Genomic DNA, 25848 nt, shown 5'->3' with positions numbered 1-25848 from the left:
TGCAAATGACCTGCTGTGCCATATTTTCTGTTCTGTTCCAATGACTTAGCAGAACAATGAAACAAATGCAAATGTGAACCTAGCCTTTAATCTAAAACAGGCCAGAAAGAATGTGAGTGTGTGTGTTGCAGCACTCTTTGTAACAATGCAGCCTATCAATTCACTCAAAACAAGTCATGTGACAAGAGGATAGTCCACGGTCATCGAATAGGCTAGCTCAGATTAATACAAGTACACCCAACAAAATGACTCTACCAAACCTAAGAGACTACAGTTACTTTCTAACCAGTGCAGAAAGATATTTGGTAACCTGCTCCATCTTTTCTTTTCACTGTACAGGTTTTAAAGTCCCAGAGACTAGCGCCAGTAAGGCAAAAAGAAAGCAATAAAAGCCTTAGGGGGAGAAAAAAAAAAAATAGTAAGACACTTAACATACACTTAATGCATGTTATGTACAAGATCTAAAAAACAAACCTGAACCTCTTTTTTTACTTAAAAAGAATTAAATAAAAATATTCATATCTGATGCATGGAGTTAAAGATATGAAAATGATTGTTTAAATGCCATGTGTATTTTGCATGTAATTTTTGGGGTATTCTGGACCATAAATAGTCTCTATAAATACACCAGCTTCTTAATTGAAAAGAGCTGTTAACTCGTATCAATAAAATAGCTACAAGAAAGAAATCATATATACATTTACATACATATTGGGGGAAGGCAACTACTCAATGTGGCTCTCCAGTTGCTGCTTTATGAACATTAGGCATTAGCAATAAGAGGAGATCCTGTTCAGCAACAACTGGAAAGCCACAGGATTACCACTGATGAACTACATCGATAGATGGGTATATCAGACAATGACTGAATGGAAAGTACTATCCATATACACAGTTTGTATTGCAGGCAAGGTAGAGGCATTTTTTTTTCACTTTTTAAAGCTTTTGCACAAACTTCGTGTAATCTTAAAGAACTAAAAAAAAAAAAAAAAAAAACAACCCTGGCCATTACAAGGTTTGACATGCCGAAAGAAAAAAAATTATAAAACAAAATTCCAGCCATTGACCAAAAAAAATTAATATATATATATATATATATATATATATATATATATATATATATATATATATATATATATATATTGTAACTGGAAGATTATGATAATTAGATTACATAAGTATGTCCAAGCTTGGAACTGGACTATACTTAAGAGAAAAGAAAAAGAAAATTCTGAAAAAAATGAACTATTTGGTAACAAAAGTCTACTATATGTTGTGATAAAAAAAAAGGTATGGTGAAAATGTACCTTTTACTAAAGCTTATACAAGTTTCTTGGTCCGTAAAAACTATATTCATGCATTCTAGTTGGAGGTCTTACCTCCAAGCCACATTCTCTATTTCTGGCCATTACACATCCCCCCCCCCCCCCCCACTCTCCCAAAATGAAAATACGGCTATAAATAGATTTTCAGTGGTGATTTGTATCTACAGAATTTTTTTTTTTTTTACCCATTTATTATTGTGGCTTAAAATTTTTGCTCGGCACTTGCAGTTCAAAAGGTTCAGGCGATATGAACAATTATGGAGAAACAGTTTTCCCATGAAAGCTCAAAATTTATGTAAAAAAAAATAAAAATAAAAGAAAAAACTAAAAAAGAAAAAAAAAAGGTTCATTATACATGTCCTTCCATGTAAAAACTTAAAAGTCAGCTGAAGTCCAGGTATAAAAGTTTGTGGTTACGACACTACTGCTGCTGCAGATGATGTGACATTGGTAGAATTTGTGCTGACATTTGTGTAACTTCCCTCGCTGTTCGTGCTTGGATCATTGGAGGCCAGGAGGCTCGAGTTGGCTCGCAGGATTGCTCCGGCTGCACTACAATGAGGCCGAGGTCCAGGCTCCGGGGTGTATGTAAAAGTAAGGCTGGTTGAATATATTATGCCATCGTTCCGGACCAATGTTACAGGCACCTGCACTGGCTGGCGGACCCACCTCCAGCCTTCTCGGAAAGCAGAAATGTCAGGGACGACACACAACATACTTTCTGCACACCTGGGTAGAGGATATACATAACATCATTTTAGTTGGTAAGATGGAATACATTTTTCCTTGATAAGTAAGATATTTTATTGAATTAACATTCTTTATGACAAAGCTGTATAAGGGTACATACCATTCACATTAGACTTCCACTACAGTATACACTACAAAAGCAACTTTGTGGTACATGACTGCTAAATAACCAGACTGAATATTGAGGAAACAATTAAATGTAAAAAAGGTCCTATCTTATTCTGGTTGACTTAAGGCTATGGACACCTTAAAAAAATCATTTCTAACATTGTACAAAAATGGTTTCCCATAGATCTTTATTTAAAAAAATAAAAATGAAATCTAAAACTAATGTTTAGTCCAGAGAAGTAATCCTTTAACCCCTTCCCGCATTCCACCGTATATATACGGCGTTCAGTAATCCTGCGCTCCCGCAGTGCTGCGCAGGTTAATCAGCTGGAGTCCTGGTGTGTCCAGCGGGAGACAACTTCCGCCCGGGACCCCATCTGATTAATCCCGGTCAGCGATTGGATGTGCAGGTGCGGAGAGTTCTCGGGTGTGCGGTGGTGCTCGTCAGAACATCGGGAGCAGCGGGTGTGCGGAGGTCAGGGGGTGGCAATGCGGCGGGTATGTGCTCTCCCTCCACCAGGTGCAAAACTACAACTCCTAGCATGCCCAGACAGTCTGGACATGCTGGGAGTTGTAGTTTTGCAACATCTGGAGGACCACAGTTTAGAGACCGCTACACAGAGACCACTAACCGTAGAGATCCCCCATACTAGTGTCCTTGTCCCCTATACAATCCCCCATATAGGTGACCCCGCCTGGATCCCAGTCCAGGCGGGGTCACCTATATGAGCCACTGATCCCTAGGTTTGTTGGCCACCCAGAAATCCAAATTGACTGACCCCACAGTGCTCACTGAAAAGTTAAAATGAGAAAAAGCCCCACAAAATAAGTAACGCGATTTCTCCTGAGTACGGAAATACCCCATATGTAGGCGTAAATTGCTCTGCGGGCGGACAACAGGGCTCAGGAGTGAGAGCACCATGTACATTTGAGGCCTAAATAAAGGATTTGCACAAGGGTGGCTGATCGTTCCAGAGGTTTTGACATAACGCTAAAAAAAAAAAAAAAAAAGTAAAAAAAAAAAAAAAACACCCACCCACATTAGACCCCATTTTGGAAACCACACCTCTCAAGGAATGTAAGAAAAGGTGCAGTGAGCATTTACGCCCCACAGGTGTCTGACAGATTTTTGGAACAGTGGTGTGTGAAAATGAAAAATGGCCCTCGACTTGAATTCTAGCCAAATTCTCTCTCCAAAAGCTCAATGGTGCTCCTTCTCTTATGTGCCCTGTTGTGTCCCCACAGAGCACTTTACATCCACATATGGGGTATTTTCATACTCATAAATTTTTGGGAGGCTTTTTATCCTAATTCCCCTTATGGAAATGAAAAATGTGGGGTAATACCAGCATTAAAGTGAAAAAAAAATCTAATTTTTCATTTTCATATCCAACTTTAATGAAAACTCGCCAAACACCTGGGGGTGTTAAGGCTCACTGTAACCCATGTTACGTTACTTGAGGAGTGTAGTTTCCCAATTTTTTTTTTGCAGTTCTGCCACTATGGGGGATTCCTAAATGCAACATGCCCCCTTAAAAACCATTTCAGCAAAATTCTCTCTCCAAAAGCCAAATTTTGCTCCATCTATTCTGAGCATTGTTGTGAGCTGGCAGAGCAATTGTATATGTGAATCAATACATAATTTATTTGTAAGGTCCATTTTCCTTACAAGCAGAAAGCTTTAAAGTTAGAAAAATGCAACATTTTCTAAAATTTTCATGAAATCTTGGAATTTTTCACTAAGAAATGATGCACGTATTGACGAAAATGTAGCACTATATTAAAGTAGAATATGTCACGAAAAAATCTCTGAATCAAATTCATAAGTAAAAGCAACTCAGAGTTATTAATGCACAAAGTGAAGGTGGTCAGATTTGCAAAAAATGGCTGTGTCCTTAAGGTCAAAATGGGTTTTGTCCTTAAAGGATAACTCCAGAATGTACAAATTATTTCCTATCCTAAGGATAGGGGATAAGTGTCGGATCGCGGGGGGTCCGACCGCTGGGTCCCCCCGCATTCTCCCCAACGGAGCCCCAGCTCCCTGCATGAAACAGGCACTTTTGACTACCACACAAAGCTGTGCCCGACAAGCCCCTCCATGTAGTTCTATGGCAGAGCCGGAGATTGCCGAAAGAAGCGTTCCGGCTCTGCCATAGAACTGTATGGAGGGGGCGTGTCGGCTGCCGCTTCCAGCAGTGGTCGAAAATGTCCGTTCCATGCGGAGAGATGGGGCTCCATTCGGGAGATCGCAGGGGGCCCCAGCGGTCAGACCCCCTGCGATCTAACACTTAACCCCTATCCTTAGAGGATAATTTGTACATCCCCAGAGGTATCCTTTAAGGGGTTAAGGACCCAGCAAATTTTCTTGTTTGCATTTTAGTTTTTTCCTCCTTCCCTTCTAAAAATCATAACGCTTTCAATTTTGCACCTACAGACTCATATAAGTGCTTGTTTTTTTTTTTTTTGCATCACCAAGTCTAATTACATCAATTATTTTATAACAATCTGTGGCGAAACAAAAAAAATTATTTGTGGGGTATGATTTAAAAAAAAAAAAAGCCATTTTGTAACTTTTGGGGGCTTCTGTTTCTATGCAGTGCACTTTTTGGTAAAAATGACACCTTATCTTTATTCTGTAAGTCCATATGGTTACAAGGATACTCAATTTATATAGGATTTATTTAATTTTACTACTTTAAAAAAATCCTAAACTACATACACCAAAATTAGTATGTTTAAAATTGTCGTCTTCTGACCTCTATAACAACTTTTTTATTTTTCCAAGTATGGGGCTATATGTAGGCCCATTTTTTTTGCACGTCTGTAGTTTTTATTGGTACCATTTTTGTTTTGATGGACCTTTTTGATCGGTACCACATAGGATTATTTTTATTTTTTATTACATTATTTTATTTAAAAAATAGGAAAAGGGGGGTGCGATTCAATTATTAGGAGATGGGCTTATACACATTTATTACTATACCATGCAGTTTTTTTTTATTGCATACACTGTTCAAAGCTATGCCATAGCATAGCATTGATCAGTGTTATTAGTGCTCTGCTGCTCCAGACTGCATGGCAGGCTTTGAGCAATAAAGCACTGATCGGAAGGCGAGAAGAGAGGTAAGCAATCTTCCGCTATCCTCTCAGCTGATCGGGACATCGCGATTTTGACGCGATAACTCCGCTGAGCTGCCAGGAAACTTTGATTTTCAATTTAGACACCGAGATTAACTTTGATCACAGCGTCTAAAGGGTTAATGCCGGGCATCGGCCCGATTGGCGGTGTCGGGCATTAACCCTGGGTCCTGGCTGCTGACAGCAGTTGGGACCCACAGGGTTTGAAGCGTTCTCCACTCGCGAGAGCGCTTTAAACCCTGGTAACAGGACTCAGGACATACAAGTACACCCTAAGGCTACTGTCACACTGCCATTGCGCCTCGTCAAGAACGGCTGTCAAACTTTTTTTTTTTTTTTGAGTTTGATGGGCGTCATTTTGACAGAGCGCAACAGGCAACAGCGGGTCCCGATGGACCTCATTATAGTCAGCGGGAGCAAAAAAGACGGCGCAAGCAGTATTTTTCTCCCCGGCAGCCCCAACAGCCATCACACTACTGTGTAATAACAGTAGTGTGAAAGTAGCCTAAGCTGAATTATGTTCACATCAAAAGTCCACTTTGATATGGGCATACGAGCTAAAAAGTTCCTTAAGAGAAGAGACTGGCTGATAAGTAAGCAATCAAATAATTACTTCTCTGATAGGCTTTACTAATAACACATGCTCTAAAACACAAACTAATCATTTTATTATAAAAAAAAAAAAAAAAAATTATAGAGAAAGTGTTTTTGTATCATAAAACCAGAAAAAGGGGCCTGGCAGTCAGGAAAAGGGTGTGTGGCCACAGAGAAGGGGCGTGTTTCACAAAAATCCAACATATTTACTAAGGTTTCCACAGAAAATGTGGTGGATTTGAGCTGAGGAAAACCCGACAGATCAGAACATGTTTAAAAAAGCAAAATGTAGGGAAAACTTAGTAAATACAGTGAGAAAAAATTGTAGGGAATTAAAACCCACAAAGAAACCTACACTCCACTCTTAGTAAATCAGGGCCCTTGTCTTCGAGCTGTTTCTTGTACATATAGATTTTCTCAGGGAGGATATACACTAAAACAGTACCAATGAATACTACAACCCTATCACGCACAAAAACGCCCTTATATAGCTTTGTTAACAAAATAAAGACTATGTCGTGGAATGCAGTGACACAACAAGGCACTAAAGATGCCTGAGTAATGGAGATAGACAGATAGATAGAAATATAATATATATATATATATATATATATATATATATATATTATATATATACCGTATATACTCTAGTATAAGCCGAGTTTTTCAGCACGATTTTTCGTGCTGAAAACACCCCCCTCGGCTTATACTCGAGTGAACTCCCCCACCCGCAGTGGTCTTCAACCTGCGGACTTCCAGAGGTTTCAAAACTACATCTCCCAGCAAGCCCGGGCAGCCATCGGCTGTCCGGGCTTGCTGGGAGTTGTAGTTTTGAAACCTCCGGAGGTCCGCAGGTTGAAGACCACTGCGGCCTTCAACATCATCCAGCCCCCTCTCACCCCCTTTAGTTCTGAGTACTCACCTCCGCTCGGCGCTGGTCCGGTCCTGCAGGGCTGTTCGGAGAGGAGGTGGTCCGGTGGCATAGTGGTTCCGGGCTGCTATCTTCACCGGGGAGGCCTCTTCTAAGCGCTTCGGGCCCGGCCTCAGAATAGTCACGTTGCCGTGACAACGACGCAGAGGTGCGTTCATTGCCAACGTACTTCTGCGTCATTGTCAAGGCAACGCCTCTATTCCGGGCCGGAAGCGCGGAGAAGAGGCGCCCCCGGTGAAGATAGCAGCCCGGACCACCTCCTCTCCGGACAGCCCTGCAGGACCGGACCAGCGCCGAGCGGAGGTGAGTACTCAGAACTAAAGGGGGTGAGAGGGGGGCTGGATGATGTTGAAGGCCGCAGTGGTCTTCAACCTGCGGACCTCCGGAGGTTTCAAAACTACAACTCCCAGCAAGCCCGGACAGCCGATGGCTGCCCGGGCTTGCTGGGAGTTGTAGTTTTGAAACCTCTGGAGGTCCGCAGGTTGAAGACCACTGAGGGCGAATGATGAGAAGAGGATGATGAAGGGGGGGGGGGGGGTGTGGGGATGATGAAGGGGGGTGGGGATGATGAAGGGGGGGGTGTGGGATGATTACAAGGGGATGATGAAGGGGGGATGTGTGGGATGATAAGGGGATGATGAAGGGGGGATGTGCGGGATGATAAGGGGATGATGAAGGGGGGATGTGTGGGATGATGACAAGGGGATGATGAAGGGGGGATGTGTGGGATGATAAGGGGATGATGAAGGGGGGATGTGCGGGATGATAAGGGGATGATGAAGGGGGGATGTGTGGGATGATAAGGGGATGATGAAGGGGGGATGTGTGGGATGATGACAAGGGGATGATGATGAGGATGTTAATGACGGGTCTGGATGATGACGGGGGGGGGATGAGGTATTTCCCAGCCTAGGCTTATACTCGAGTCAATAACTTTTCCTGGGATTTTGGGTTGAAATTAGGGGTCTCGGCTTATACTCGAGTATATACGGTGTATATATATATATATATATATATATATATATATATATATATATATATGTATTTCATTAAGGGAAAAAAGTCAGTGTATAAAACATACATGTGAAGCAAAACATACCTGTACATCGTCTCTGCCTCCACATCCCCAAACCAGACTCGTAAATTTGGTGTGAAGTTCTGACCTGTAAGCTCCAACATTGCTACATCTCCACCTCCATTTAGCTGGAAAACAGGGAAAGAAAAATGTATATGTATATTTGTGGCTTCAATATAGCTGCCGCCGAGAAAGTTTATAAATATATCAAAAATATATCAACCTACAATCCAGCTACACCAAAATGTCAATCAAAATACAATATCGACCCTACAAAAGATTGACACTACAACAGTGACAATGAATAAACACTTATTAGAAAAAGCCCTCCCACTGAAAAATAGCCATCCCATTGAAATGACCCACCCTATAAAATACACAAACCCAAAAACAAAACAGATGGGGAGCATCAGGAAACAATAGACCTCTATATCATGTCATCAAGGGATAAGTAAAAATTACCATCAGCATGTAAATGTGCCATATATACAAATATTATTCATTATCTAACTGGGGCATGTTGGAGGGCCTCCTATCGAAGGATCGAAATGTGTTGAGGTGGTGGTGGGGTGCATCAGTAGCCTCCAACATGTCCCAATTAGGTGAGGAATTCCCAAGTTTATTGGGTGCCTCGATTGGCCAAAATCTGCAATCGAGTGAACGTTGGATTTTAACGGCATAATACTTTTGTTCTCTGCCCTACTAGATGTTAGTTGGCTTATTTGTATAAACATAATGGTGTACATTTTAGGGCATGCCCTGAACAGTTTAGACTCATGTTTATAAAACAGGTATAGAAGAGGTTTATAACTCATTTTGGACATAAGCCTTACCTGAAGACTTTCTACAACAGGCACAGGGGTCACGGGTGCGTGTACGGGTCCCATACCTTCATAGAACGTGTACTCTGCCTTATCTGTGCTAATGATTGTCCATGAAGCACCGTCATTGATCATCTCTTTGTTTGGCTCTTTGGGGCATGGAGTGGCCTTTTGTTTACAGGGAAAGAAATGACGTTTCACATTCAGAGCAGAATAACATTTTATACAACTACAGAGTAAAAATGACAAAAGGACGGCCAAGGAGAAACATGTGGCACTGCGGCCAGATACTTGGTCTGCAAGTGCAGGCTCAAACACAACACTTTGGTAACGGAGTCAGTTGTGATTTTTTTTTTTAACCCCTTAAGGACATAGCGTTTTTCCGTTCTTGCACTTTTGTTTTTTCTTCCTTACCTTTTAAAAATCATAACCCTTTCAATTTTGCACCTAAAAATCCATATGATGGCTTATTTTTTGCGCCACAAATTCTACTTTATAATGACATACGTCATTTTACCCATAAATCTATGGTGAACCCAAAAAAAAAATTAAGAAAAAAAAAGCCATTTTGTAACTTTTGGGGGCTTCCATTTCTACACAGTACATTTTTCGGTAAAAATTACATCTTCTCTTTATTCTGTTGGTCCATATGATTAAAATGATACCCTACTGATATAGGTTTGATTTTGTCGTACTTCTAAAAAAAAAAAAAATCATAACTACATGCAGGAAAATGAATACGTTTGAAATAGTCATATTCTGACCCCTATAACTTTTATTATTCCATGTACGGGGCGGTATGAGGGCTAATTTTTTACGCCGTGATCTGAAGTTTTTAGCGGTCCCATTTATGTTTTGATTTGACTTTTTGATCACTTTTATTATTCATTTTTTTTATGGTCTAAAAAGTGACCAAAAATACGCTATTTTGGACTTTGGAATTTTCTTGCGCATACGCCATTGACCGTGCGGTTTAATTAACAATATATTTTTATAGTTTGGAAGTTTACGCACTCGGCAATACCACATGTTTATTTTTATTTACAGTTTTTTTTAAGGGAAAAGGGGGGTGATTCAAACTTATTAGGGAAGGGGTCTAATCCTCTTTATTCATATTTTTTTTGTTTTATTTAATAAAAATTTTTTTTTTTTTTTTTTTTACACTGTTTTACAATGTTATAGCTCCCATAGGGGACTATAACATGCATTATACAGATTGCAGGCACTGATTAATGCATTGCCATAGCATAGCATTGATCAGTGTTATCGCCACTTGACTGCTCCTGCCTGGATCTCAGACACGGAGCAGTCATTCGTCGATCGGACACTGAGGAGACAGGTAAGGGACCCTCCTCGTGCGTCCTAGCTGATTGGGACACCGCTGTGGTCCCGATCAGCCCATCTGAGCTGCCGGGAAGCTTTCACTTTCACTTTAGAAACGGCAATCAACTTTGATCAATGCGTCTAAAGAGTTAATTCTGGACATGTGCCTGAACAGCGCTGTCCCGCATTAGCCACGGGTCCCGGCTGCTGATTGCAGCCGGAACCGTGCAGGTATGATGCGAGCTCAGTTCCTGAACTCTCTTCATAGCCCTGCCATGCCACAGTGCTGTTTAGAAACTGCATTTTGCGGCAAGAGGTTAATGAGTATATTGTGATTACACCTTTTATATAGAATTTTTACTGGGGGACATGTTTTTACCTTGTGGGTGGGATGTGCATTTGAAAACGTGTCAATAATTTTTTTAAATAAATTGGTATATTATTTAAGTACCTACAGTAGTTTCCAGAGTTCAACTGAATCCAACTAAAGGTCTTTCAACATGTTTCTATATCTGAGAAGATGGAACTAGGTAGTCAGAATATAACCTGGTGTTTTTATGTGAGAAAGTTCTATTAAAAACACTGAACAATCCCTCCATTACGTACAGCTGGTGCCTGACATCTTGTGACCAAGACCACAATACCACACAGTGGCCGCATCACGTGACTATCTGACTATAGTGTTATCTTTCAACAGGACAATCTTCATCAGGCTCGAATCACTAGGGAGTGGTTAAAGGACCACGACAACGGATTCTCCACAATCCCTTGGCCCTCAAAATCACCAGACTGTAACCCCATTGAACATGATTTGGGTATGCTGGTACGAGCTGTGAGATCTGCACCCACTCTTAAGAAAAATATGCACCAACTGAGCTGCTGCGATGGGTATGGGTAGAGTATGAAGGATGTTTGGCACTCTGTGGAATCCGTTCCCAGATGCCTGCAAGCCGTGATTGTTCAAAATGGTGGACCAACACTATATGGAGTAAGTGTTCTTAATGCAGGGACTGTGTTCAGGGTATATTCATCATGATTCACTCTGAAGTCAAACTCCACATAAGCTTCACAAAGTTTGTGAAGATTATGTTCCACAATTTTTGCCCTGAAGATGTCATGTGCAGAAGAGAACCCATTGGAGCATTTCACAATGTATAACACTACAAGTTGCCTTGTCATTCTTCCCAGAAACGGACAGGGTCAAACACTCACTTGAAACTGGATTATTCGTTCCTGAGAAAGGCATAAGTACATTCTCTCTGTGTCCTTCAGGTAGAACGCACATTTGTGAAGCTGAGAAACTGGATCATCTGCATCTAACAAAGCAGTCTGTTTATCCACCTTCCGGATAATCTGCATAGAACAAAATACAAGCCATAAGGATTGGTCATGAAGACAAGAAAGGAAACGAGGACAAGCTTTGACAGTTTTCATAGATGAGGGCTGCATTATGTACTAGTCTAAATGAGCTCATGCACAAAAGAGGAAAGCCTGTCCCACAGATTCAGGCAGCATAGTGGGACTAATGGCGTATGGGGGTGAGAAGCCTCTTTCGTGGTAGAAAGATTGGAGAGTTAAAGGGGTACTCCACCACTAGACATCTTATCCCCTATCCAAAGGATAGGGGATAAGATGTCTGATCGCGGGTGTTCCGCCGCTGGGGACCCCGGCAATATTGCATGCGGCACCCACCTGTTTCTTGTCCGGAAGCGCTGGAGGGTCTGGGTCGCGACCACGGGAACGGAAGTCCGTGACGTCATGCCTCCGCCCCCATGTGACGTCACGCCCCGCCCCCTCAATGCAAGTCTATGGGACGGGGCGTGACGTCACACGGGGGCAGAGTCATGACGTCACAGCGTTTCTGGACAAGAAACAGGTGGGTGCCGCATGCTATATTGAAGGGGTCCCCAACAGCGGGACCCCCGAGATCAGACATCTTATCCCTTATCCTTTGGATAGGGGATAAGATGTCTAGGGGTGGAGTACCCCTTTAATGCTTTTGTCTTTACAGATTAGCTGCTGCCAGAGGTGTTTCACAGAGACCTATTCCTATGTCTATACACATGTACACTTGACTGAACCAAGTGTGCATGTGTATGGAGAGGATAGGAGGAATAGCTGTGGGTCAAACAGAATAAGGAGGCCCTACACCTTAAAACATAAGAAACCTGTTCTCTATTAAGAAATGTTTATGTCCATACGCAAGGGTACAGATATTCTAATATATTCCAGATAACATGTGTTAATCTTCGCAGGTAATAAACTACTACTTACCAGCCTAGGGAGTGCCATGCCAGTAACAGAGCATACAAGTTTTACTGTCTGTCCATAATGTATGTAACCATCCCGCACCGTGAATTCCTCTCCTTCTGATTCATCATCGTCCACTGCAGAAATCACAGAAATGTCTCACAGATGTGCTGCTGATCATTGTAAAAGTCTGTGTTCATATCCCCAGCAACTATTACCCATGTGAGTTTAAGCAATAAGATAGCTAAGAAATTAAGTTATGATCTTACTATCAGAAAAAAATTTGCACAATATAACACTGTCATATCCAAAAGTAGGAGCAAAACCACATAAGCATAGTTATGTAATGTCCAAGGTGATCAGTGATCCACCATAACCACAACTTAAACCTATGTGAAGCATTAGGCTGCTTTCACATGTCCGTTTTAAAGATCCATTATAATGACGAGTTAATAAAACCATTAAAAACGACCGTTACAAAATCCCATTATAGTCTGGGGGATTTTACATTATTCGCTTAAACCTGTAAAATAGTAATATCTGTGCACTGGCGCTTATGGAGTTGGTTAGCTGCTATGACACCTACTATTGGTTCCCTGCTGTACCACTAAAAATAGTTACTATACAGATAATGTAAGTTGTGGTGTCAGCACTTAATTATAATAATTACAGTAATGATTTGAAACCTAGAGTAATACTACGAATAATGGTAACCAAATTAATATTAGAAATAATACTATCTGATATATATATATATATATATATATATATATATACACACATTTTTTTTTTTTTGCATATGCTACTGATAATTACAGTTAGGAGATATATATATATATAGTATTTCTTTTTTAACAATCTATATTGCACTTTGGTAATGATGATCATTCCACTTACGGTGTTAGTATGAAGGTCTGGGTGACGGTGCCTCCGGACATCTGTTTCGGTGGAGTCTGTGCGCTATGACCTAATGGCGTATGCCGCGAAACTGCTAAACGCGTTAGAATTGATCCACACTGAATCAGGGCTGTGGAGTCGGACGAAATTTTGGGTACCTGGAGTCGGAGTCGGCAAACAATGCGCTGACTGACTCCTACTAAATTTAGATTGGAATAAAAAAAAAAAAAGCAAGTTTAAATGTCCCAATTCACAAAAAGTTATAATTAATGACTTCTCTACTTTAAGAATAAAGACCAATGCATGCAGTGCCTCACGTAACCGCAAAACAAACACGTTAAGTGACCGTGAAGAAGCATGCTTTTCATGTGCTTCACTATATGGCACGCAACGCACAATTAGGAGCAGCAATACTTATACTTTCCATAGTGTTGTGTTCTGCTGTTACAGGGAACCCATGGGTAACCTAGCCTCTCACTGATAAGGGATTAAGTAAATATGTTTTTTGCAGGACTAGAGACACTTGTATAAGTGTAGGGAATGGAGGGTCAAAAGTTCAACGACCGGCTGATTACGCTTTGGGGGGGAAAAAAAATGACCCGGCTAACCTACAGTATTCAGTGCAGGGCTGTGGAGTCGGTAGATAAATGTTCCGACTCCGGAGTTTTTTGTACTTCCAACTCCGACTCCTCTGTATTAATATGCAAATGTATTTTATACATTCCTTGAAGGAAAGAAAGGTAACATACCTGTCATTACCACAGGACTACTGGCTGGGAAGCCAACAGTCTACTGTATTGAACAGTTTGTGTGCTGATCTGCTGCTGAAGATAGGGCAGTGGGAGGATCAAGGAAGGGGCATTTATTATAAAACATGATTTCCCTAGAAGAATCCCATAGTCAAGTTTAAAGGGGTACTCCGCCCCTAGACATCTTAAGATGTCAGATCGCCGGGGTCCCGCTGCTGGGGACCCCCGGGATTGCCGCTGCGGCACCGCGCTATCATTACTACACAGAGAGAGTTCGCTCTGTGCGTAATGACGGAGCAGTGTGACGTCATGGCTCCGCCCCTCGTGACATCACGATCCGCCCCCTTAATGCAAGTCTATGGCAGGGGGCGTGACGACCCCCACGCCCCCTTCCCATAGACTTGTATTGAGGGGGCGGAGCCGTGATGTAACGATGCTCCGGCCCCTGTATCGCTTGCCGTTACGCACAGAGCGAACTCACTCTGTGCAGTAATGATAACGTGGTGCCGCAGCGGCAATCCCGGGGGTCCCCAGAAGCGGGACCCCGGCGATCTGACATCTTATCCCCTATCCTTTGGATAGGGGATAAGATTTCTAGGGGCGTAGCCCCTTTAAGCTAACAATCGAGTTTACAAATTTTTATAGCCTTAGCTGAATGGCAGTAGTTTTTCGTATGGTTTACAGCTTCAGACTTGAACTATTGACCCTCCATTCCCTACACTTATACAAGTGTCTCTAGTCCTGCAAAAAACATATTTACTTACCGTATTTTTCGCCGTATAAGAGGCACTTTTTCTTCCCCAAAACGTGGGGGGAAAAGTTGGTGGGTCTTATACGGCGAATATACGCCCGAGGCTGCTGCGGGCGAGAGCCGGAAGTCAGCGGTAAGTACAGAGGCTGCGGCGGTGCGGTACAATTTTTCCCCTCACACCGGCTATGTTTATTGCCCTACGATGGGAACATACAGTTCCGGGCACCGGGCAAGTGAATTACTAATAACTGTATACTAAAAACCAGTGTGCCTCCAGCTGTTCTGAAACTACAACCCCCAGCATGCCTGGACCGGCAAAGGCTGTCTGGGCATGCTGGTAGTTGTAGTTTCACAACAGCTGGAGGCCCCCTGGTTTTTAATATACAGTATTAGTTTTTACCTGCTCTGGCCGGCCCCCGCCTGCAGCCGCACACAGGAGCCGGCCCGGGCAGATAAAATCATAGGTTTTCCTATGCCGGACATCGCTATGTCCCGAAAAATGTTTTCGGGACATAAGGATGTCCGCGGGTCACTCACCATTCCCCGGCCGATGCGCGCCCTCCTCCAGTCCTCCTGCGATCCTCCGCCTCTCTATGGTTGTACGCACAGGACCTCAGTGACATCCCGTGCGTACAACCATAGAGGCACCGGAGGACCGGAGGAAGACGCGCGCCGACCGGGGCCTGGTAAGTGACTGGCGGTGTGTTATCTTCAGTATTCCGGTCACCGCTCCTCCGGTCCCGGCACCTACTGCTATGGTCCATAGGCCATAGCAGTAGATTGTGACACCGGGCCAGAGGAGCGGTGACCGGAACACTGTGGGGGCAGCAGTACAGACATACAGCCTCCAGCCGTACACTGTATATGGCTGGAAGCTGTATGTCTGTGGGGGGGAGCTGCCTACCATTGTGGGGGAACTATACTGCAAACTATTGTGGGGGGGGAGCTGCCAGTGCCTACCATTGTGGGGGAACTATACTGCCAACTATTGTGGGGGGACTATACTGCCAACCATTGTGGGGGAACTATACTGCCAACTATTGTGGGGGAACTATACTGCCAACTATTGTGGGGGAACTTTACTGCCAACCATTGTGGGGGGGAGGAGCTGCCTACCATTGTGGGGGAACTATACTGTCTACCATTGTGGGGCAACTATACTGCCAACCATTGTGGGGGAACTATACTGCCAACCATTGTGGGGGAACTATACTGCCAACCATTGTGGGGGAACTATACTGCCAACCATTGTGGGGGAACTATACTGCCAACCATTGTGGGGGAACTATACTGCCAACCATTGTGGGGGAACTATACTGCCAACCATTGTGGGGGAACTATACTGCCAACCATTGTGGGGGAACTATACTGCCAACCATTGTGGAGGAACTATACTGATATAAAATATTTTACTACAGTATTTGGTTCAGAATCTTTTTTTTCTAGATTTTCCTCCTTTAAAATTGGGTGCGTCTTATATGCCGAAAAATATGGTAATCCCTTATCAGTGAGAGGCTAGGTTATCCATGGGTTCCCTGTAACAGCAGAACACAACACTACGGAAAGTATAAGTATTGCTGCTCCTAATTGTGCGTTGCGTGCCATATAGTGAAGCACATGAAAAGCATGCTTCTCCACGGTCACTTAACGTGTTTGTTTTGCGGTTACGAGAGGCACTGCATGCATTGGTCTTTATTCTTAAAGTAGAGAAGTCATTAATTATAACTTTTTGTGAATTGGGACATTTAAACTTGCTTTTTTTTAATTTATTTTTTCCAATCTAAAATTTAGTAGGAGTCGGTGCATTGTTTGCCGACTCCGACTCCAGGTACCCAAAATTTCGTCCGACTCCACAGCCCTGATTCAGTGTGGATCAATTCTAACGTATTTAGCAGTTTCCTGGCATACGCCATTAGGTCAGAGCGCACAGACTCCACCGAAACAGATGTCCGGAGGTACCGTCACCCAGACCTTCATACTAACACCGTAAGTGGAATGATCATCATTACCAAAGTGCAATATAGATTGTTAAAAAAGAAATAATATATATATATATCTCCTAACTGTAATTATCAGTAACATATGCAAAAAAAAAAAACAACCTATATCAGATAGTATTATTTCTAATATAAATGTTGTTACCATTATTCGTAGTATTACTCTAGATTTCAAATCAATACTGTAATTATTATCATTGTTAAGCGCTGACACAACAACTTACATTTTCTCCATTCGTTTAAACCCATCAACATCCGTTATAAATAACGGACGTTATTTTGTGACGGGAGAAAGTAATGGGAGAAATAGTGCATGCACGGGCTATGACGGGTTAAAACATGTAATGTAAAAATCCCATTGACTATAATGGGATCTTGTAACGGCCGATTTTAAGGGTTTTCATAACGGAACATTGTAATCAGTCTTTAAAACTGATGAATTTATAGTGTGAAAGGGGCCTTACCCGTACATATGGACAGATTTACTGAAACGGTCATTTTTAGACAGTGTAAACTTTGACTAGATGTGCAAGATTTATCACAGTGGCTCATGCTATTTGACAGATAGGCTAGGAAGTTTAAAGTTGGAACCAAAGTTTAGAACACCCAATAAACGGTTAAAGGGGTACTCCGGCGTTTTGATATCTTCTCCCCTATCTTGCACGCAGCACCCCAGTTAAAATCAGACCGCGGAGCATGTTCGCTACGGGTCTGATTACCGGCAACCACGGGGTAGCTGTCACGCCCCCTCCCATAGGCTTGCATTGAGGGGCAGAGCGTGATGTCTCACGGGGGCGGAGGCGTGACGTCACACGCCACCGGCCCCGTGGTCGCCGGTAGTCAGACCCGGAGCGAACATGCTCCGGGGACTGATTTTAACTGGGGTGCTGCGTGCAAGATCACGGGGGTCCCCAGTGGCAGGACCCCTGCGATCAGGCGTCTTATAAGATGTCTAAGCGCCGGAGTACCCCTTTAACTTTAAGCCAAAAATGCGTGCCAAATTTTTTAAACACAGAAAGACAGTCACACCACATCCCCTTTTCAACTAAGACATGCCCTACTACTCAAGCAAGGCACAAAAGTGTCTAAAACAAAAAAAATAAAGGTGGTGCAAAGCATGTCACCAGTATTTTGGTGCAACCTGATTTTTGCTGCCCCATCGTGTCAGAATACGCAAGGCACAAAATACAACACTGCACTTACAAAGATGAATAAAAAAAGCTCCCCACTGTTGCGAACTGGCATGGAAATTTCCGCCTTCGACGTGCAAATATCTTGTGCTGACCGTCTGTGATCGCAGGCGGTTGAATAGTGCCACTTTTGTCCCTGATGCAATACATACTGCAAGAAGAAAGGGTCTCGGTTAGAAAATACAACATTTCCCCTCTGAAATATTCTCTATGTTCCAGATGTAAGATGGAGACATTGGGGGAGATTTATCAAAACCTGTCCAGAGGAAACGTTGCCGAGTTGGGCCACTCAGCAACTTTTCCTCTGGACAGGTTTTGATAAATCTTCCCCATTATCTACTTAAATGACAAACACCCATACATGTATACACTCTTGTCACACAATATATATGGGAATATCTACTTAAGACAGGGTTTCCCAGCCAGGGTGCCTCCAGCTGTTGCAAAACTACAACTTCCAGCATGCTGGTATTTGTAGTTTTGCAACAGCTGGAGGCACCCTGGTTGGGAAACAATGACCTAAGATAATAAAAGTTTGACATGATAGTAGATGGCCAGGGTTGTGTGTATTTAATGATCCCTATAGTATCTAACAGCTTCCCTCCATGTGATAGACTGTGATTCCTAACACATTTGCAATGCACTGTGGGGCAGATGGCAGAGAGGAAAGGGTAAACCCCTCATACTTACAGTCTGCATTTTTCAGCGACTGCTTCTTTTTCGATGGCTTAGAGATAACCTTGATACGTTTGCTTAGGAACACGCCAATGTCGTCACTATTCCCGTAGAACATTTTCACTGATAACATGAAGTGCTTTCTCTTGTCTGAGTCAGATATGTACAGGGTTTTGGCAGTGCAATAGTTCTGGAGGGAGAAATTAACATAGGTTGGTAAAGAGTAAGCAGTATACATAATGCATTTAAAGGGGTACCCTGGTGGAAAACAACACATTTTTTAAAATCAACTGGTGGCAAAAAGATTTGTAAATTACTTTTATTTAAAAATAAATAAATAAAAAAAAATCTTAATCCTCCGGGTCACCTGCACTATCTATAAATTCAACTTAGTGCAGGTGACTCTGCTGTAAGATTGCCTTTAATAGTAGGTAGTATCCCCTTGCAGACATTAGTAGCAGCCCCCCCCCCCCCTCCTGTGAACCGCAGCCCCCCTTGTAGACAGCAGGCCCTCCCTTTAGACAGCAGGTTCCCCCCCCCCCCTCCCTTTAGACAGCAGGTTCCCCCCCCCCCTTTAGACAGCAGGTCCCCCATTAGATATTAGTAGCAGCCCCCCTGTAGACTGCAGCCCCCTCCTTATAGACAGCTCCCCTGCGGCTGTCCTCTGTCAGGTGCTGCCGCTCCACAGCCCAGTTCACCCATCCGCATCATGGCGTCCTATGGAGCAGCATGTGACATATACGTCCCTCTGCTTCCTCCATAGCGTTACATTGAGCGCAGTGGAGGAGGCGGAGTGACGTGTGTGTCACATGCTCCTCTCCATAGGATGCCATGATGCGGACGGGAGGACGGGGCAGCGGCCGTGATAAGGAAGGTGCAGCAGCAGGTAACGGGGACATTGAATGAGACCCCGATACCATGCAAATGGCTAGTATCGGCCCCGATACCGATGCTAGTATCGGGACATCCCTACCTCTGACCATGTCAAGAACTGTCCAGAGCAGAAACAAATACCCATAACAAAAACTTCACAACGGGGCAACATTGACTGTCTATGCCTCTGCCTGCACGGATAATGAGCGGGGGGAGGGTGATAACGAGCAGAGGGGGAATGATCAGGCAGGGGGAATCACAGGGGAAAGAAGGTGCACAGGGGATCAGAGGAGGGGGGTAAATGTGGCACTGGGGCTGATATAAGGAGAGGAAAGATGTGGCACGGGGGGGGGGGGGGGGGAGATGATGAGGCATTTAGTTGATTTAGTAATATTTTTTTCCCCTCAGGAGGCAGCGGACGACGGAAATAGGCGGGCAGCGATGATGTGCGGCTGGACCCGATGGATGCTGTTGAGTTACCTAGCAACATCTGGAGGGTACAGTTTGAGACGATTATACAGTGGTCTTTAACTGTAGCCCTCCAGATGTTGCAAAACTACAACTCCCAGCATGCCCAGACAGCTGTTTGGGCATGCTGGAATATGTAGTTTTGCAACAGCTGGAGGGCTACAGTTAGAGACCACTATACAGTGATCTCTAAACTGTATTCCTCCAGATCTTGCAAAACTACAACTCCTAGCATGTCCAAACAGCTGTTTGCTGTCTGGGCATGCTGGGATTTGTAGTTTTGCAACAGCTGGAGGACCACAGTTTGGAGATCACTTTGCAGTGTTCTCTAAAACTGTAGCCCTCCAGATGTTGCAAAACTGCAAATCCCAGCATGTCCAAACAGCTGTCTCGGCATGCTGGGCATTGTAGTTGTGAACCTCCAGCTATTGCATAACTACATCTCTCAGCATGCCCTTTGGCGATCAGTACATGCTGGGAGTTGTAGTTTTGCAACAGCTGGAGGCACACTGGTTGAAAAATACTGAGTTAGGTAACAGAACCTAACTGAAGGTTTTCCAACCAGTGTGCCTCCAGCTGTTGCAAAAGTACAACTCCCAGCATGCACGGTCTGTCAGTACATGCTGGGAGTTGTAGTCTGGAAAAAGCTGGAGGTTTAAAATAATCATTTACACATTCAACTTTAACGAAAAGTCTTCAAACACCTGTGGGGTGTTAAGGCTCACTGGACCCCTTGTTACGTGCCTTGAGGGGTGTAGTCTCCAAAATGGTATGCCATGTGGGTTTTTTATTGCTGTCCTGGCACCATAGTGGCTTCTTAAATGGGACATGCCCCCAAAAAACCATTTCAGCAAAATTTGCTTTTCAAGAGCCAAATGTGACTCCTCTTCTGAGCATTGTAGTTTGCCCGCAAAGCATTTTACGTCCTAACATGGGGTATTTCCATACTCATAAGAGATGGGGTTACAAATTTTGGGGGGCATTTTGTCCTATTATCCCTTACAAAAAATTTTTATTTTAGGGAAAGCTAGCATTTTAGTGAAAAAATAAATAAAATCATTTACACATCCAACTTTAACGAAAAGTCGTCCAACACCTGTGGGGCTAACTGGACTCCTTGTTACATGCCTTGAGGGGTGTAGTTTCCAAAATAGTATGCCATGTGTATTTTTTTGCTGTTCTGGCACCATAGGGGCTTCCTAAATGTGACATGCCCCCCAAAAACCATTTCAGAAAAACTCATTCTCCAAAATCCCACGGTCGTTCCTTCGCTTCTGAGCCCTCTACTGCGCCCGCCGAACACTTGACATACACATATGAGGTATTTTCTTACTCGAGAGAAATTGGGTTACACATTTTAGGAAGATTTCTCTCCTTTTACCCTTTGTAAAAATTCAAAAACTGGGTCTAAAAGAACATGCCAGTGTAAAGAATGAAGATTTTGAATTTTCTCCTTCAATTTGGTGCTATTCCTGTGAAACACCTAAAGGGTTAACAAACCATTTGAATGTCATTTTGAATACTCTGAGGGGTGCAGTTTTTATAATGGGGTCATTTATGGGGTATTTCTAATAAGAAGGCCCTTCAAATCCACTTCAAAACAGAACTTCAATTTTGAATATTTTTTTGAAAAATTGGAAAATTGCTGCTATACTTTGAAGCCCTCTGATGTCTTCCAGAAGTAAAAACATGTCAACTTTATGATGCCAACATAAAGAAGACATATTGTATATGGGAATCAATATATCATTTATTTGGAATATTCATTTTCCTTATAAGCAGAGAGCTTCAAAGTTAAAAAAATGCTAAATTTTAAAATTTTTCATCAAATTTTTGAATTTTTCACCAAGAAATGATGCAAGTATCGACAAAATTTTACCACTAACATAAAGTAGAATATGTCACGAAAAAACTAACTCAGAATCAGAATGAAAGGTAAAAGCATCCCAGAGTTATTAATGTTTAAAGTGTGACAGTGGTCAGATGTGCAAAAAATGTCTGGGTCCTACAGTGAAAATTGGCTGGGTCCTTAAGGGGTTAAAAGGGGTACTCCAGTGGAAATTCTTTTCTTTTTGGATTTCTTTTCTGTCTGACACCTCTGTACATGCCAGGAACCATCCACAGCAGCATAGGTTTGCAATGGGGATTTTCTCCTGCCCTGGACAGTTCCTGACACGGACAGAGGTGTCAGCAGAGAGCACTGTAGACAAGACAAAAAAATTCAAAAAGAAAAAAATTTCCTCTGTAGCATACAGCTGCTCTAAAGTACTGGAAGGGTAAAGATTTTTCAATAGAAGTCATTTCAAATCTCTTTAAGGGTGCATGCACACCCCGTTTTTGCTATACAGTTCTTGTATACGGTTTCAAGTTAAAAACCGTATGCATTGACTTAACATTGTAAATCATATGTCAAACCCATCATCCGGTTTAGTCAGTTTTGTCTCTTATACAGTTTTGTCCGTGTTTTTACCCGTAACCGTAGTCTACCACTTTTTTGGTCCGGGTGAAAACAGTTTTTTTATTTTATTTATTTTTTTAACATGGGAGTCAATGGGAACCGTACAGAACCATATGTGCGTTCGGTTCTATCCGGTTTTCACCATACGTTTTTTGACTTTCCACAGTTTTTTTTATTGGAATTTCAATCAAACAAGTGAAACTTTATTCAAAATAGAATGAAAAGATAAACACGTATACGTTTTTTTTCTTACAAAAAACTGATGCAACCGGACATAATTTTTCAAACCGTATACGTTTAACCGTATACAGGTTGAAATTTGTACACACGTTCAGTACAGTTTGGTCAGGTTTTGAGGAAACCGTTTTTCATCAAAAATCTGATACAGGAACTGAACTTGCAAAAACGTGGTGTGCAATGCAACCTAATTTTCTGGCACCAGTTGATTAATAAATAATAAAAAAAAATAGTTTTCCACCAGAGTAAGCATTAATAACTCTGGGATGCTTTTACCTATGAATTTGATTCTGAGACAGTTTTTTTGTGACATTCTACTTTATGTTAGTGGTAAATTTTCATCGATACTTTAATGAAAAATCAGAAAATTTTGCATTTTTCTAACTTTGAAGCTCTCTGCTTGTAAGGAAAATAGACATTCCAAATAAATTATATATTGATTCACATATACAATATGTCTACTTTATGTTTGCATCATAAAATTGACATGTTTTTACTTTTGGAAGACATCAGAGGGCTTTGAAGTTTAGCAGCAATTTTTCACAAAATTTTCTAAATCTGAATTTTTCAGGGACCAGTTCAGTTTGAAGTGGATTTGAGGGGCCTTCATATTAGAAATACCCCATAAAATGACCCCATTATAAAAACTGCACCCCTCAAAATATTCAAAATGACCATCAGTAAGTATGTTAACCCTTTAGGTATTTCTTAGGAATAGCAGCAAAGTGAAGGAGACAATTCAAAATCTTCATTTTTTACACTTGCATGTTCTTGTAGACCCAGTTTTTGAAAATGTACAAGGGGTAAAAGGAGAGAAATCCCCTAAAAATTTGTAACCTAATTTCTCTCGAGTAAGGAAATACTCATGTGTGTATGTCAAGTGCTCTGTGGGTGCACTAGAGGGCTCAGAAGGGAAAGAGCGACAATAGGATTTTGGAGAGTGAATTTTGCTGAGATGGTTTTGTGGGGCATGTCGCATTTAGGAAGCCCCTATGGTGCCAGGACAGCAAAAATAAATCCCCATGGCATACTATTTTGGAAACTATACCCCTCAAGGCACGTAACAAGGGGTACAGTGAGCCTTAACACCCCACAGGTGTTTGAGGACTTTCTCTTAAAAGTCGGATGTATAAATGAATAGATTTTTTTTTCACTAAAATGCAAGTTATTCCACAAATTTACCATTTTTTTTTTTACAAGAGGTAATAGGAGAAAATGCCCCCAAAACTTTGTAACCCCCTTTCTTCTGAATATGGAAATAACCCATGTGTAGACGCAAAGTGCTCTGCGGGCAAACTACAATGTTCAGAAGAGGAGGAGCCACATTTGGCTTTTGGAAAGCAAATTTTGCTGAAATTGTTTTTTGGGGGCCATGTCACATTTAGGAAGCCCCTATAGTGCCAGAACAAAAACAAAAAAACAAAAACAAATGGCATACTATTTAGAAAACAACACCCCTCAAGGAACATAAAGCCTTACCCCACAGGTGTTTGACAAATTTTCGCTAAAGTTGGATGAGTAAATGAATAATTTGATATTTTTCACTAAAATGCTAGTGTTACCCCAATTTTTTTGTTTTAACAAGGTGTAATAGGAGAAAAAGCCCCACAAAATTTTTAACCCCTATTCTTCAGAGTATGGAAATACTTCATATGTGGATGTAAAGTGCTCTGCGGGCGCACTACAAGGCTCAGAAGAGGAGGAGAATGTGTCTGCAATTGAAGGCCATGTGGGTTTACAAAGCCCCCATAGTGCCAGAACAGTGGACCCCCCACATGTGACCCCATTTTGGAAACTACACCCCTCGCGGGTGTCTGACAAATTTTTTGTACAGTGGTCCATGAAAATAAAAAAAAAAATGTCATTTGCACAGGCCACTGTTCCAATGGTTTACACTTCCCTCTGATACCAAAAATACCCTACAGCAGTGTTTCCCAAACAGAGTGCCTCACGCTGTTGCAAAACTCCCAGCATGCCTGGACAGTCAATGGCTGTCCAGCAATAAAGGGAGTTGTTTCGAAACCACAGGAGGCTCCGCATTGGAAACCCTGCCGTACAAGATTCTTTTCATTTTTATTGTGGGGGGTTGGTGTAACTGTGTAGGGGAATGTGTATGTGTATAGTTTTTAGGGTACATTCACACGGGCGGGGGTTCACAGAGAGTTTCCAGCTGGGAGTTTGAGTTGCAGCAGAAAATTTGCTGCATCTCAAAACTTGCAGCGAGATACTCACTGTAAACCCGCCCGTGTGAATGAACCCTGTACATTCACATTGTGGGGGGATGCAAACCTCCAGCTTTTGCAAAACAACAACTCCCAGCATGCCCTTTGGCTGTCCGTGCATGCTGGGGGTTGTAGTTATGCAACAGCTGAAGGCACACTTTTTCATAGAAAAATGTTCCTCCAGCTGTTGCATTAATACAACCCCCAGCATGCACAAACTACAAAAGGGCATGCTGGGAGTTGTAGTTGTGCCTTCTGCTGTTGCATAACAACAACTCCCAGCATGCCCTTTTGTGTATGCTGGGAGTTGTTTCCAAGCAACAACAGGAGGCAGCCTTACCTCTCTTGGCACCCGCTCTCCGGAATGGGGGCGGAGCAGGTGCCGTTAGCTACACCCCCAGTGGGAGTCCTGATTTGTTGGCCAGTAACGGCCAACGAATCAGTACTATCGTGAGGTGGCACCAGTGCCACCTCACTCGTGTTGGTAAAGGGTGATAGGTGCCATCCGAGACATCATCTATCACCCTTTTTTTTCTGGGTCACCGGGGACCAGTTGATCAGTTGAGCTGAGCAGGATACCATGGCAAAATTGCAGGGTCCCAATTAGCTGAGAGGACAGGCAGAGGGGTCCCCTACCTGACTCCATCCCGTGCAGGCAGCCTCAAAATCCAATACTGATGGATCACAGAAAACACTCATTAATGCTGTGTCCGCAATCAAAAGATTAGTCCCCATGGTAGTGGTTTCCAAGCTGTGGGTCTCCAGCTGTTAACTAAACTAAAAACTTTGCTTACATTTTATTATTTAAAGACATGGGAAAGGGGAGAGGGAGTCAAACTTTTATTGGGGGCTTATTTCCATTTTTTTGACATTTTATTTTACTATTCTCCCTTGACATGTATAAGTAAATTCTTGCGTTTCCCATAAAATTATTCTGGCTGATCTTTCCTTATCTACGGTGTAGTGCAGTTCCCTTTTCTAAAGTGGCCATACACCTTCAATAGCTGTTGGCTGTT

The 25848-nt window shown here is 42.5% G+C and overlaps 1 protein-coding gene across 1 annotated transcript in view; it reads right to left on the bottom strand.

Moving 5' to 3' along the window:
- Positions 1-1485: 1485 nt before the first annotated feature.
- RBPJ (recombination signal binding protein for immunoglobulin kappa J region) overlaps positions 1486-25848 on the bottom strand; it is a 98674-nt gene continuing 74311 nt past the window's right edge. Inside the window, exons 5-11 of the mRNA XM_056551613.1 lie at positions 18590-18764; positions 17913-18050; positions 12340-12452; positions 11278-11418; positions 8755-8910; positions 7946-8049; positions 1486-2054 (exon numbers count right to left, since the gene is read on the bottom strand). Of these exons, the coding sequence (XP_056407588.1) occupies positions 1739-2054; positions 7946-8049; positions 8755-8910; positions 11278-11418; positions 12340-12452; positions 17913-18050; positions 18590-18764 (1143 nt within the window). The 3' untranslated portion in view covers positions 1486-1738. The remainder of the gene's footprint in view (positions 2055-7945; positions 8050-8754; positions 8911-11277; positions 11419-12339; positions 12453-17912; positions 18051-18589; positions 18765-25848) is intronic.

This window comes from Hyla sarda, chromosome 1 (assembly GCF_029499605.1).
Source record: "Hyla sarda isolate aHylSar1 chromosome 1, aHylSar1.hap1, whole genome shotgun sequence".
Classification (NCBI taxonomy): Eukaryota; Metazoa; Chordata; class Amphibia; order Anura; family Hylidae; genus Hyla; species Hyla sarda.
This window is presented reverse-complemented; position numbering and strand designations above follow the sequence as displayed.